We start from the raw sequence: 13,578 nt of genomic DNA, 5'->3' as shown, positions 1-13,578 counted from the left end.
TAGAAAAGAAAGAAATAATCCTGTCGGTTAGTAAGTTACTGTTAAGAAACGCTTTATTGAATACTAGTATTTATTTATCCCTCTATTTACACCATTCAGAAACAAACGTTTAAAGTAATCCTGTTCTTTGGAAAACGAAGAATCTTCCCCATGCGTCGTTAAATTCGTCTTTATTTGCCGCTCGTCGTGTGCATCAGTTTCAATGAAATGAAAACTTCTGAAACGAAACAAATGCACATTTCCTCTACGATTGCCCTAAATTGGCAAACCAATCACACCACGAGCGCCGGCTTCAGTTAAGGAACCGAATCGACATCTTCTGCTCGACCTCGGTGCGCTCTAAGGCACGGCAAAAGTCGTCGAACGTGATCTTTCCTTGACCCGCCGAATCGGCCTCCACAATCGTCCGCTCGGCGATGCTGTTCAGCTGGTCCTGGCTTATGTTGGCACCGACCATCATTTGCAGAATGCTCAACAGCTCATCACGGGAAATGGTTTCATCATCATCGAGGTCATACATTTTAAACGCAAAACGGAGCTTCTCCTCTCGATTGTTCAACCGATTTTCCTTGTTTGGTTTAATCGGTCGGAAATGGGCCAGTACCCTAGTGAACTGGCGAAAATTGACCCGATCATCGTTGCTGTCGGCGAAGAATGAATGCACGATACGCTCGCAGAGTGGGTTAATTGCTAGCTCCGGAATGCGCAGGAAGTCCTCCCGGGACAGGGTGCCGCAATCGCTGCGATCCAACGACGTGAAACGGGAATACAAACGCTCGATTTGATTTGGGGTAACTGTGAAAAATGGGTGAAGTACAAATGAGGTTCGAAATTTAGTTCGAGCGACAACTTTTGATATTATGTGGTCCTAAAACTTTATTTGCATGAAATTTCCAACAACTAAATAACGGGTAGCTTCTTTGTAAATCATTGAAAAACAAACAACGAAAAAAGTTTTTATTTATTAAGTTCCATTTTCTGTTTGGTGATACCGAGAGCCATTCTTCCACGTAATATGTGGATGTAGCAACACTACTGCGCTCCTCAAACAAACGGTACCGACTTAGGTTTTCATATTTACAATTGCACTTTTAATCAGTCGTAAGGTAGGTACCTACTAAGCGAAAATTAAAAACGTCAATCAAGCTAGTACACGAGACACTGTGTTTTAGCTGATAACCAAAATGCTGTTCTTGCGGCGCGCGGGTGGATGTCGTTGGAGCCACTCAATACCTATGTGAAGTTGCTTTTAATTACTGAGGAAACAAAATTTTCACTTATACCAGTGCTATTGGAAGTGTTGATCCAATGTAACCTTATCAGATATAGAAATATTTTTAGGGCATATAGAACCACACATGATGTGTCGTTTTGGCATTGGGACTGAGATAGTTCTGATTGACTATTTTTCCCAACTATTCAACATCTTATTTATGTAGAATTTTCATAGTTAAGTATGTATATATAAATCCAGTATCCAATGATCGGAAATTTACAGCAATCACAATTCTAGGTATATTTAGAGCAATCCCATTAAAAAAACATCTCGAAATCAATAGTGGCCAATCTAAACCAATGGAATTCAAATGTCCAGGATAGGAAATGGATCAGATCGAGTCCAAGGATGCAGCCCCGTTATGTAGCAGTACTTCAATTTACTCTCTAAAGGATACTCACATCCAGTTTCCTCATGGATTTGTGCGATTTCCTCCTCCCGCAGCAGCAGCGAAGATTTATTTCCCATGGTTTTCCTTCCGATGACGTTATTGACGACGAGGCAGAGGTCAAAAATATTAATCAACCACGGAATGTAATATCCGAAGAAAAAACAATCTTATTTTCTTTCTTGTGGAGCTTACGCCTGTTGTAGCGCTGGAATAGGTTGAGCGAAACTGATTGGTCTGACTGGCCTGGAAAACGATTCGTGGAGGCGAAACTTATTTTTCGCTTGCTACCAAGTTATGGTTGTCTTCTTGTGTGAGTATACGTATTTCTAGCTTATACACAAACTTTTGATTTGTCAAATTTATCAGAATTTGGATGTTCAAGTTCAATCAAAAAGCATTTTAATCGAACAACCTGTATTTTTTTAATACAAGTAGTTTTATTGAGGCATTTTTCGGATCTATCTATAAACTTAAAATCAACTTAAGAAAGTGCAATCAATGAACAAACATTTCTGTATCCGATGCGTACGAATTGTGCAAACAGGACTGGATGTGTATGAATCGCATAATACCGTATTTGTTTATGCCGAGTGTTGCACTAGTGTTGCACTGGTGCACCACTAGGTGCTGTCAAACTGTTTGTTTATTCGGACGGTGTTGCACTGGTTTTGACCTGTCGGAGTTCTGCTTACGGACGGTGGCCCACCGATAATTTTGCCAGTGTTGCAAGAGAGCGTGTGAGTGAGTGAGGTAGCAATACACTTGCGACGATTTGTGTTTGTTTTTGTCGGGTACGGTGGAGCACTGATCGAGGGGAGAAAACAAATCTAGAGTTTGTTTTGATTAGGTCGTATGAACCAACATAAACAAAATTGAGATATTTACTACAAACGATTGAAAAACATGTATTTTACGTTTGGTAAAAATTTGGTTTCATTTGATCAATAAATAAATTTTAGAACATGATTTAAATTTAAGACGTATAACGACTTTCTCATTTTTGAGTGCAACTTGGTTTTAACGGCATTTTGCATCGCACTAATTTGCCGTGCATGCAAAAAGTCGAAAAACAACAGTTCGGCAAAGTGGTTTTAGCGACCTTTTGCATTTTTCCAGGAAGTGTTTCGGGAAGTGAACAAAAGTTAGAAATTCTATCGGAGTTTGTGTTCAATGGTGTTTAACTATCTTGGTACGCAATACAGGGCTTCATTGTGTGAAGGTAAGTTCAATGAAAGTTTATTTATGCTGGGCAAAATATGAGCTTAGTATTTTTACAGAGGCAGCCAAAATAACTAGCGGATATTTGTATAAGATTCCTTGAACGATCCTCGGAAATATATCAGCAAGCAGCCAGCAATGTTTAGTCGACTTCAAACATCATTAATGGACAGTCTCTCGCAGAACCTATTCCGGTCACCACTTGGGTACTGAATCCGGTCAGCATCTGGGTACTTCCAGGTAACATTTCTACTTTCTACGTATTTTACCAGTAATATCGATGGAAATATCAACAATTGAGAAAAATCTAATGATGTTCAGATGAAATTAAGGTTGTTTTGCATTACGACGTATGCGCCAAGTAACATACTGCAAAATGTCGTGAAAACATCTTCACTGAATATAACTTAACTAATTGATACATCGAATACACTAGCATGTTCTTCATTGATTTCCGCATCGCATACAAAATTTCCTGACAATTCTTAAAGTTATTTTAAATACTAGAATTAAAAATGTGTTTCAACACTTCAAAAGCGATTTTCTCGAAACACGCAATGTGGTTCATACGACCTAATCAAAACAAACTCTAGAAATACGGTATAAGTCGGTGTCATTTGTCGGACTTCGACTTCAAAAAGAGGGTCGTTCACATATTACGACGAGAAGCATCAATCAAAATTGAGTCGTACGTTTTGGTAATTTGAAAATAAAAACCGAGAAGAGTTAGTATAAACACGTCGCTACTCTTAAATCCGAATGATCTGCACGCATTTTGATTAACAAATTACTGTATTGTTTTGGTTGTATACTGTTTACCGGAATTCCATTTACCGGAAAACCATTTACCGGAATGCTATTTACCGGAAATTCATTTACCGGAATGAACCGTTTACCGGACTGCTATTTACCGGAATGAACCATTTACCGGACTGACATTAACCGGAATGTACTATTTACCGGAATGCCATTTACCGGAATAAGAATTTTTAAGAACAAATCTATTATTGCATCCCGTTTACCCGTGAACTTTTGTCCAGAATGATTTTTGGTCGAGATTTGGGTACTTTAATTGATTTCATGATAACCAGTGAGTGTGGCTTTCAAAACCGTTCTCGTTTTTAGTATCCGACTCCTCACGCTGCGCGTTCGAACTTGAAAGACATATTGTCCTTCACGCTGTCGCGTGGCGGACGGGACTAAGGGATCACCCCTAGCTTTCACGCAGACCTAGGAAGCCCCGACAGACCTAGACCAATGTAATAGGGCCGCCGCTTCCGACGGCGGGTCGGCGGCCGCCTCGGATTTGGGAGCCTCGGCGGCTTTGTGCCGCCTCTGCCCCTTCATCCTCGTTGGTTGCGGCTTTGCCGCAAAGAATAATATTTTTAAACCCTCTTTTTTAGAAACAAGTTCTTTTTTTCGGATTCCAGTTTGTATAGAAATATTCAATACTCTGGGAAATGGTCCTTCAGGCGAATTTTTTTTTTTAGAAATGGTAAATTTTCGGGGAATTGGGGTACAACCCAAATTTATACGTATCAAAAAAATTCCGGTAAATGGGACTTCCGGTAAGTGGTTTTCCGGTAAATGGTATAGTCCGGTAAATGGAATTCCGGTAAATAGTACAGTCCGGTAAATGGTATTCCGGTAAATGGCACTTCCGGTAAATGGAATTCCGGTAAACAGTATACAACCTATTGTTTTATACACCTTTAAGTACGGTAATTAATTTTTGAATGTGGATTCAGATTTCAAGAAATCATATTTATGGCTGGTGACATCTAGTGGCAGGTGTGAGAAATATTAGCGAAGACAAACTCACCAATGATGATTTTTTAAATAAAGACAAAAAACGATTCCCCGATGCCAGAAAGTTTTGTAGGTACTTATCAGCTCAAATTTTCGATAATTCCTTATGGTTATTGATGTTAAATTGGATAACAGAATGTATTGAAAGTCTCACTCAAAGTACTCACTGCAATATTACTTTCAATCGCACCAACCATCAACACCTCACACGCAATAATAGAAACTTACTCGATCGGACTATCGTATCAACAATTGGTGAACGCTCTCTTTCATTTCATGGTGTTACGTTAACGTAACATTTCTTAATTATTTTGAGAAAATATGTGGATCTTTCAATAATGAAGTTCAGTTAAAAAAGCAAATAAAGATGTACTCATTACAAACTCATTTTGCATCAACATTTCTAATCATTTTCCTAAATAAGTACCTAAACTCCTTAAAAATAAGCATAATTTCTTTCCGCGTTAGGTAAACGCTGGTTTTCCGTGAATGTAACGTTCTATACAACATTGGCAAACTTCAGATAGCTTCCTGGGCAAGAATAAATCCTATAATGATTTCAATTTACTTGGTACAGTAATGAATAAATTGAAGGATAAAAGTTAAGAACAATTTTTGATTTTTTTAAGAAGATTTCTTAAGCATATCAGTTTAGACCTTCCTTTCATGTTGTTAGAAACCTTTTTTTCTTTCATATCTCTTTAAAAAAAACAGTCAAGCAAAAAATCGTCTGTAACGATATGGTTTCAAATTTATTGCACAACAATTTTTCACTGGTTTCATTAAGGCACCTCAGCTCCGCTTAACAGCGACCTTTTCTTCGAGGACCCCGCTCATGCCTCGGTTTTGCGTCCCACAAAGTAAATTTGTCCATTCTGCTGCAGCATATACAAGAATGGATGATCGGCGGTGAAGTAGGGATGAAGTATTAGGCAGCGCGTCATCATGATCATACCTGTGTGGATGTGAAATTCATTGATAAGCACCTTTGTTGAGATAAGCGTTGATCACACCGATAAACCAATGCATTTTTTGTATGATAAGCAAAGGGGGGTTACCGGATTATCAGATAACGGAATAACTTAAATGTTTTCAACATTACAGAATTGAAAAAACGTACGTACAATATGCAGCTTAAAATCGTAAGTGTGTTTTTGACGATGACGGCGTTCATTGCACTGGATTCATATTCTTAGCAATGAAAAGCAATTTGTTGCGAATTTGAAGCAAACACATGAAAGGATGATCAACGCGGAAATAATGATCGCGACCAATGCTTCTTTTCATTCGTACAACGACGGCTACAAAACGAAAGCACATTGCTAATAGAAAACAGTTGAAAATAAAACTAAGTGCTCTTACCGGTAGCAGCGGCTGCTTCTGCACCCTCTTCGTTTATTTCTATGAACGCTTTATGGATGACCTTGGATACCTTGAGAGGTTCGGGTTGTTCGAGAAGACCACTAAAATCAGCTTGGTCCGTAAACATAGTAACCATTCCGAGCTGTTAAAGAAGAGGAAAACACTTTAATACTATTTCAATCGTTGACCGAAATCATTCGTAGTACCTTCTCCAGGGTCTCTTTTAAATCCAAGTCGAATTCGATTTTGAATTTCGGCAGAAATACTTCCACCTCCTGGTTATACATCTTGCTGCGTATATCGTCGAAGTTGATATTGAGAAGATTCTCTTCTAACTTGGCCAGGCCATCCCTCTCATGGGGAAGCAGGATCAACATACTGACTTCACTATCACTATAGGTTAGTTCCAGCGCAGCCATGTTCAATTCATCGAACAGCCCATAGTTAAATTGCTTTTTGATGTTCATCATAGGTACATCAACCGATTCAGTTTCACTGGTCCAGAAGGGTCTGGGAACGGTCTTGTCCGGATTGAACTGATGCGTCCAAGTGCCTTTGAAATGAATAGCGTTTACCAGAACCATCCTGGTCAAATCGTCAAGGGCCTCCGGGGAGATCAATTCCTTGATTTTATTGTTCGTCTTTCCCTCGACCCAGTTATTAATGGTTTGCGCAGCAGTCGCGCTATCCCCAAAGTTTACCGATTCTGCCTCGGAGTGGAAAGACTTGGTAGCAATCTCATGGAAGCTTGACTTTAGCGAATACTTGTCCATGATATACATTTTGTTGGCAATTTTTAGGCTATTATTGTCAACCAGGTTACGCAAAATCTTGCCATAGTTATCGGCCACTCCATGTCTTTCTGAAGCGCTACCATGTTTCAGACTAGCGAACATTTCTTCGGCGGTCGGGCCAGCTGCCCCCATTCCGGCAAAAGAAAGACAGCTGCTGATCGAAAACGGAGAGATGACGACATTGCCTTTCTGAGCTTGGATTATTTGCTGTAATTTAAAAAAAATAAAGGTTGGATTTGTTTGAACAACCACTTTGAATCGCACCACTTACCTTATACAGCTCCAAAGCAAAGTGGTTGGTTCTTTGAACGAATTGTGCATCTAATTGTTCCATTTTGTGCTGGACTGGGATTGTGCTAGATTTTAATACTGATAAGTAGTACCAAGCTGCTATGGCCACCAGAATCGATAAACCGACACTAAATGCTGTAAAGAATCGGGGACGTAATTTAACTTGCCGTTTGCCCGGTGACTCACCTCGATGGACTGTCGAAGCTGGCTTTGGTTTCATATTCGTTTAATACTGAGAGGCATTGAAAATATGGGAAAAATGTACTGTACGCTAGTATGTTGGTTGAGTAAAAACCACTAATGAATGACCGACCGGCAGCAGGTGAAGTGTGTGAGTTGATGTTTTTAGCTTTGTCGGAGCAAAGCAGGAATACCAGATGGACACTTTTCTGCTCTGTGTTCACATGCGCACTTGAGCCATGTGGTGAGTAGTTTATTTCCTCGATTATCACGAAAGACTGAAAATATCAACAATTTTTATATATTTTAATAAAATCTGTAGATTAAGTATTTCATGAATCTAAATTTACAAACAGTAATTATTAACAATTTTTAAAAGCTTACCCTTATCACGCTCCTTTTTCTGCTGTTTATGGCATATTCCTCATTCGTAACAAAAACAATGCTTTATGCTTCGTAGCATGCTGGCTATTGCTGCTGAAAGACGATCGAAACGTGCTCAAAGTTTAAAGTTGAAAAATCTTTAGCTAAACATAAGTAAAAATGGCTAATCAGTGGAAGAAATATGTATTATGGTTTGCCCAAGAGCACGTGGATTTCCGGCAAGCTGTAAGTATATTCCTAAATAGTTTTGTTTTATTCATTTAAATGCTTGAAAATATAAACTCAGGAAATTGCATCGCTGCTACGCTTATGGAACATCAAAATGAACACTGCTCCGAATCATAAACCAGAAAATCCGTTCTGGATAGTGGAACTTCAAAATCATGACGCCGCCCGGAAGTTAGCTTCGCGATCCATGTCGTTACGGTGCATTTTCGAACTATGGGCTCACTCCAACAGTACGGCCAACTTTCATAAAGAACTGAAATGTTATATCGAGACAAATCGGAAAACCTTGAACCCGTTCTTCGGTAAAGATCGCAGTTTCAAGGTAACTGTAGAAACGTATAACAAACATTTTTCTCAACCCGAGAAGGTTGCTAAAATAGAAACTTTAGAGTACCTCCCTGTTGAAGGGCCGGTCAATTTGAAAAATCCAGATGTACATTACTGGTACGTTGAGTTCTGGGGACTAGATCCCATGGATGTACCAGATCAACCGTATGATGTCGTTTTCGGAAGTTGGGTGGCCGATGGAGCAAGAGACATCATCAATGAGATATCGCTGAAGAAGCGGAAATTCATCGGAAACACCTCGATGGATCCGCAACTTTCGCTTTTGATGGCTAATCAGGGATTGGCCAGAGACGGCGACTTGGTACTCGACCCTTTTGTGGGATCTGGCTCGCTATTAGTTGCAGCGGCCAAATTCGGAGCGTTTGTATTAGGGTCAGACATCGACTACATGACGATCCATGGGAAATCTAAACCCACCCGCGTTAACCAAAAGGTTCGAGAAGCAGATGAATGCATTTACGCAAATTTGAAACAATATGGGTGTGAAAATCGATACGTCGATGTGCTGATATCGGATTTTTCCAGAAGTATTTGGAACAGCAGAATACAGCTCGATAGTATCATCACTGACCGTAGGTCGGATGGGTTTTTATCTCAGTTCAGATAGATTGAAGATTATTTTTTTCAGCTCCCTATGGTATTCGAGAGGCAACGGAAAAGATCGAATTCAAAACGCAGAAACGGGCAACATGTCTCAATGAAGGTGTAGTTCATTATCCATCTACTTCTCCCTACCAGTTCGATCAACTTTATCGGGATCTCATGAACTTCTCGGCTCGACATCTTAAAATGGGAGGGCGCTTGGTGTGTTGGTATCCCATATTGAGGTAAAATTATCCTAAAGGCCAAAAACTAAAATAATACACTCAACATATGTTTCCTTTACTAAACAGGAAAGATTTCACACCGGATATGTTACCACGTCACAAATGCCTGGAACTGGTGGCCAACTCAGTACAACCCCTGACCACGTACAGTGCCCGCCGGCTGCTAACGTATGAGAAAATTTCCGACCGGGAGGAGGATATGGACTCGTACCAGCTATCGGAACAGATGGTGGACAACTTTCGCCAACGATACATGAAAACCGTTTTGCAAAGCAGCGGTACCCGGAAAGAAAGGCGGCTTGCTTTGCGGGAAGTTGGTCGGGAAGAAGCCATCAAACGGGGAAAACAGCTGGATAGTGATGGCAAATGGAAACTTATCGATGAAGATAAGGCGAAGAAATAATATTTGCCTTTTAGGACTTAAATTTGCGTTGATTACCAATTCGTTAGTTGATAGAATCACATTTCCCGTTATAATTTTTTTTTAAAAGAACATTTTTGATAAAAAAAATGTTTTCCAACGACCAAATTTTCCATTTGACGGTTTTTACATTTTACAGACGACTTTTTTTTTAAAAGGTTTTGCCTTGTAAAGGGATACTGTCTCGAGAGTTGTTTACCTAAGACAACCTTAGATTGAAGCTACGATTAATTAACAATGAATACACAAAAAAAGTAGATAAATCACGAATGCTTACGTAGCTTACTAGAATATAGAGTAAAAAACCAGCTGAAAAAAACCAAAACGCTGTACGATGATTCTAGGGCTGACGTTAAATTAATTATGAAAATTTACAACATGAAAGAGTGGCAATACAATGTAAAGAGGGTACAGAATAGTGGGGCTTATTATGTATGCCACGTGACGTAACTTATCAAACTTCATTTCATAGTGCTGACTCCAGTAACCCAATCTGAATAGAATAAATTCGATTCTTTACTCAGTCATTTTTAAACTACGCGAACCTTTCAAAGATGATTGTTAATTTTAAAAGAGGGATTGCAAAGGCAGCTTAACTAAAAATTTTAATTTATGTTGCAACGGTAACACATGGCCGTAAGATCATTCTGCAATCGCTGGCTATGCTATAATTAGTTTGTAAAAACCATAAACACTTCTTAAAGAAGTAAACATCAAAGCACACGAGAAATTAGTATTCGATTAGTACACTCAGTGGGTGACGTCAGTTTTTCATCGGAATCTCACTCCGACAAAGTATTTTCACATATTTTGCTAAACAGAACGCATACAAGCGCTTTACTTACAGCGATATCTTTTCGTGCATTATAAATCGAACGGTTATAGAAAAGTGAATCACCAAAACGAAAAGTATTCAGTATTTATCTGGCATTAACAGTGAGCACTTGCGATAAGTTCAAACCAAGACACCATGGCACAATTGGACGCCCAGTTCGTTGAAAATACCAACAAATTTGCATTGGAGTTGTATAAAGTGAGTATCAAATTTGATATGTTAAAAATTTTAGAAATTTTAGATTTGAAAATTTAATCTTTTTTCCTTATAGCAAATAATACTTGGAGGCCAGAAAAAAAATGTCGTCATATCACCTTTTTCCATCAGCACTTGTCTGTCGTTCGCCGGTATGGGTGCAGTTGGCTCAACGGCAGACGAATTGTTCACTGGTTTGAGACATGGAACCGCCTCAGATAAGCACGTCGTCGCTGAGAACTACGGAGCTGTGCTAAAAAATGTGGCTGGTAACCAAAGCTTAAAGATTGCCAACAAAATTTATCTCAAACATGGCTACACATTGAAGTCAGGTTTTCAAGAAACCGCCACCAAATCATTCCATTCGGAAGCTGAAGCGGTGAATTTCACAGACAATGTAGCAGCCGCCAAAACTATTAATGAATGGGTCGAACATAAAACGAACAACAAAATCAAGAATTTAATTGCCCCGGATGCATTGGATCAATTTACTCGCATGGTTCTTGTAAATGCCATCCATTTCAAAGGATCTTGGACTCACCAGTTTAAATCGGAAAACACAAGACCAATGCCATTCTGGATCAGTGCCACCGAATCCGTTAATGTGCCCACGATGAACCTGAAGGAGAAATTCAAGTACGGAGTCTTTAACGAATGGAATATGTCAGCATTGGAGATGACGTATAGCGATAGTGATGTCAGCATGTTGATTCTTTTGCCGGATGAACGAGATGGGTTGCCTAAACTAGAAGAAAATATTCTTAACATTAATGTAAGCGATATGCTCAGTAAAATGTACAAACAGGAAGTGGAAGTTGCTCTACCCAAGTTCAAAATTGAATTCGGTTTGGAACTGGAGGAACCTTTGGAGAAGGTATGACTTGTGAATATTTCAATGTTTTGTTTTCCTTAAAATTAACAAGGGATGAATCATCCCAAAAGATGATGATCCCGTTAAAAAAAAACTGGAAAATTAACGTTTCAATTTTTCAATTTTTCAATTAACAGCTTGGGATGGGCAAAATATTCTCCGATGAGGCAGATTTCAGTGACCTGTTCGAACAGTCCGAAGCACTAAAGGTATCAAAGGTCGTTCACAAGGCATTTATTGAAGTTAATGAAGAAGGAGCCGAAGCTGCTGCAGCTACGGGTAAGTCCGAAAATGTGCTAGTTATATAGAAGTACTAGAAATGATAGACAGCCTTTCCCGAATTTGTCTAATACTCTGTTGCCAATAGATTTAAGGTACACCGGGGCAAGTGCAAACGGTTTTCACCATAGTTCAACTTTCACATGTCCTAGAAAAATATGTAAACCTTCAAAAATTATCAATTATCGTTTGTTGCATCATTAAAATGGTTCTCAACAAATTCCCGTAGAAAGTGAAAATTTAAAAAATTCTGGTAAAAAGTAACGGCACTTTTGTGAAAAAATTTCTAAGTTTGCACTTGCCCCGTTCATGGGGGCAAGTGCAAACGCAATGCTTTTTCCAAACTTATTCAAAGATGCGCCAGTGTATCGTTACTAAAACGAATATAATACATGTTCCGGTATGTTTTATCAACTTTTTTTGATGTATTTGCTGTTTTTCTGCTATATTAATTACTTTTTGGAACTTCAGTTTTGCTGACTGTTGTTTGAAGCAAAAGACCTTCATTTGCCAAGGCATTACGAAATTTTGAATATCCGTTTCAGATACAACACTTTGGATACCCTTTCTGACCACTCTAATATAATGCTGAACCATTTTTTAGATGATTTTTTTTAATGTCTGATGTTACATGGCTTAAAGGTGCGTTTGCACTTACCCCGGTAGCGTCGTTTGCACTTGCCCCGCAGTGTGGGTTGACAGGAGTGAATATTATTTTCACAATTTTTAGGGTCTACTGAAAATTTATCATAAATTTTCTGCTTTCACCTGAATATAGGTTCCATACACTCACCTTTCGACGAAAAATCGGATTTGAATGCCCTTTTTTGTAGCCAAAAAAAGCAAAACAAAAACACACTTTTCATGTCTAGTACGTACTTGAATTCGTGTGTAATCAAACAGTGCCGTGTTTTTAGTGAATAATTGAAAGAAAGTTTAGTTTATCTATGTCAAATTGTTGGTTTGGACAACAACAACAACAACTTCTAGAAGAAGAAATATTTTTCAATTTTTTTTAACAGAGGAAAGTTGATCGTTTGCACTTGCCCCGAGTTTGCACTTGCCCCGGTGTACCTTATATCAAAAGCAATTTAATGTTATGTGTAACAAACTTGCTTCGGTGGTTGTTTTTTGTAGCTATGGGCTTCGCAATATGTCTTCCCGAACAATTTAAAGCTGATCGTTCATTTATGTGCCTTCTTCAACATCATAACCAAATAATGTTTGTCGTAAGCATTCAGCAACCGTGAGAATCGTGTATAAACTGCGGCTACCATTAGTCATCTATTGCAACGACCATAATTAAATTTACTCAATACAAACCTAAGCTATCATGTATGTGTCACTGTTCCAAGTTGATAAATAGTTAAAATAGTTTAAAGTATCATTTAAAAAATTCCCTCTCTTATTACAGGTATGATGATAATGGCAATGTGTCTCATTATTCCGTCGCAGTTTACCGTCGATCGCCCGTTTTTGTACATGCTCGTGCAAAATGGGCAAATATATTTCATAGGTCGCAAAACTGAAGCTTAAAATGATGTGTGATAATTAAAACCGACAAAGTGATAACAGCACGATGTGACATATGCATTTGAACGTTCTACAATAAATCTACTTTTTGTTGTTGTTGTTGTTGTTAGTGTTTGTAAAATTTCTGAGCTCAATCTTTTCGATATCACATAATCCGTGGCGTAGGCAGAAAGTAAAATCAGTAAAATCAGAAAGGCTATGTCATGTCTGTGAATCTTCTCTCTTGTGGCTCTTATCACCTTATTATTTGGAAAAATAAATTCACTTAAAATCGACTTTCTAAGACTTATGGGGAGTCGTTTTCATCCGTTTAGTTCGATGGATTCAGTACGAAAT

At 38.7% G+C, this 13,578-nt stretch overlaps 4 protein-coding genes across 9 annotated transcripts; 2 read left to right on the top strand and 2 right to left on the bottom strand.

Moving 5' to 3' along the window:
- Positions 1-27: 27 nt before the first annotated feature.
- LOC129751134 (calcineurin B homologous protein 1) lies at positions 28-1,923 on the bottom strand. The gene is made up of 2 exons (XM_055746492.1): positions 1,678-1,923; positions 28-795 (listed from the first exon to the last, which is right to left on the bottom strand). The coding sequence occupies exons 1-2, from the start codon at positions 1,742-1,744 to the stop codon at positions 293-295; spliced, it is 570 nt and encodes a 189-aa protein (XP_055602467.1). The 5' UTR covers positions 1,745-1,923; the 3' UTR covers positions 28-292.
- A 3,491-nt stretch (positions 1,924-5,414) lies between these two features.
- On the bottom strand, positions 5,415-7,804 carry LOC129750828 (serine protease inhibitor 42Dd-like). Of its 5 annotated transcripts, XM_055746151.1 has the most exons (7): positions 7,706-7,804; positions 7,412-7,599; positions 7,122-7,276; positions 6,263-7,057; positions 6,057-6,198; positions 5,819-5,995; positions 5,415-5,649 (listed from the first exon to the last, which is right to left on the bottom strand). In XM_055746151.1, exons 3-6 carry the CDS (start codon positions 7,182-7,184, stop codon positions 5,865-5,867), a joined length of 1,131 nt encoding a protein of 376 aa, XP_055602126.1. In that variant the 5' UTR covers positions 7,185-7,276; positions 7,412-7,599; positions 7,706-7,804; the 3' UTR covers positions 5,415-5,649; positions 5,819-5,864. The 5 variants fall into 5 exon arrangements, 4 of the variants coding, with proteins under 4 accessions (XP_055602126.1, XP_055602201.1, XP_055601919.1 ...); XM_055746226.1 differs by lacking the exon at positions 7,706-7,804 and having other exon boundaries at positions 7,455-7,598; XR_008738519.1 differs by lacking the exon at positions 7,706-7,804 and having other exon boundaries at positions 5,815-5,995; positions 7,122-7,447.
- Positions 7,224-9,533, top strand: LOC129750631 (tRNA (guanine(10)-N2)-methyltransferase homolog). Its single transcript, XM_055745661.1, has 5 exons — positions 7,224-7,676; positions 7,782-7,930; positions 7,992-8,853; positions 8,910-9,108; positions 9,175-9,533. Exons 2-5 carry the CDS (start codon positions 7,865-7,867, stop codon positions 9,509-9,511), a joined length of 1,464 nt encoding a protein of 487 aa, XP_055601636.1. The 5' UTR covers positions 7,224-7,676; positions 7,782-7,864; the 3' UTR covers positions 9,512-9,533.
- A 258-nt stretch (positions 9,534-9,791) lies between these two features.
- LOC129751043 (serine protease inhibitor 42Dd-like) lies at positions 9,792-13,353 on the top strand. Of its 2 annotated transcripts, XR_008738605.1 has the most exons (5): positions 9,792-10,562; positions 10,636-11,433; positions 11,568-11,709; positions 12,847-13,044; positions 13,124-13,353. XR_008738605.1 is itself a non-coding variant. In XM_055746334.1 (4 exons), the coding sequence occupies exons 1-4, from the start codon at positions 10,500-10,502 to the stop codon at positions 13,243-13,245; spliced, it is 1,125 nt and encodes a 374-aa protein (XP_055602309.1). In that variant the 5' UTR covers positions 9,794-10,499; the 3' UTR covers positions 13,246-13,353. The 2 variants fall into 2 exon arrangements, 1 of the variants encoding a protein (XP_055602309.1); XM_055746334.1 differs by lacking the exon at positions 12,847-13,044 and having other exon boundaries at positions 9,794-10,562.
- Positions 13,354-13,578: the final 225 nt, after the last annotated feature.

This window comes from Uranotaenia lowii, chromosome 1, assembly GCF_029784155.1.
Source record: "Uranotaenia lowii strain MFRU-FL chromosome 1, ASM2978415v1, whole genome shotgun sequence".
Classification (NCBI taxonomy): domain Eukaryota; kingdom Metazoa; phylum Arthropoda; class Insecta; order Diptera; family Culicidae; genus Uranotaenia; species Uranotaenia lowii.
This window is presented reverse-complemented; position numbering and strand designations above follow the sequence as displayed.

Bases quoted from the DNA above. Each gene is read 5' to 3' on its own strand.
- LOC129751043 (XM_055746334.1), top strand. From the start codon at position 10,500: ATGGCACAATTGGACGCCCAGTTCGTTGAAAATACCAACAAATTTGCA. The intron at 10,563-10,635 runs GTGAGTATCAAA...TTTTCCTTATAG, and splicing joins TTGCATTGGAGTTGTATAAA to CAAATAATACTTGGAGGCCA. The intron at 11,434-11,567 runs GTATGACTTGTG...TTCAATTAACAG, and splicing joins TGGAGGAACCTTTGGAGAAG to CTTGGGATGGGCAAAATATT.
- LOC129751134 (XM_055746492.1), bottom strand. From the start codon at position 1,744: ATGGGAAATAAATCTTCGCTGCTGCTGCGGGAGGAGGAAATCGCACAA. The intron at 796-1,677 runs GTGAGTATCCTT...CATTTTTCACAG, and splicing joins AATCCATGAGGAAACTGGAT to TTACCCCAAATCAAATCGAG.
- LOC129750631 (XM_055745661.1), top strand. From the start codon at position 7,865: ATGGCTAATCAGTGGAAGAAATATGTATTATGGTTTGCCCAAGAGCAC. The intron at 8,854-8,909 runs GTAGGTCGGATG...TATTTTTTTCAG, and splicing joins CGATAGTATCATCACTGACC to CTCCCTATGGTATTCGAGAG. The intron at 9,109-9,174 runs GTAAAATTATCC...TTTACTAAACAG, and splicing joins TGTTGGTATCCCATATTGAG to GAAAGATTTCACACCGGATA.
- LOC129750828 (XM_055745944.1), bottom strand. From the start codon at position 7,361: ATGAAACCAAAGCCAGCTTCGACAGTCCATCGAGGTGAGTCACCGGGC. The intron at 7,058-7,121 runs GTAAGTGGTGCG...TTTAAATTACAG, and splicing joins TTGCTTTGGAGCTGTATAAG to CAAATAATCCAAGCTCAGAA. The intron at 6,199-6,262 runs GTACTACGAATG...CTTCTTTAACAG, and splicing joins TAAAAGAGACCCTGGAGAAG to CTCGGAATGGTTACTATGTT.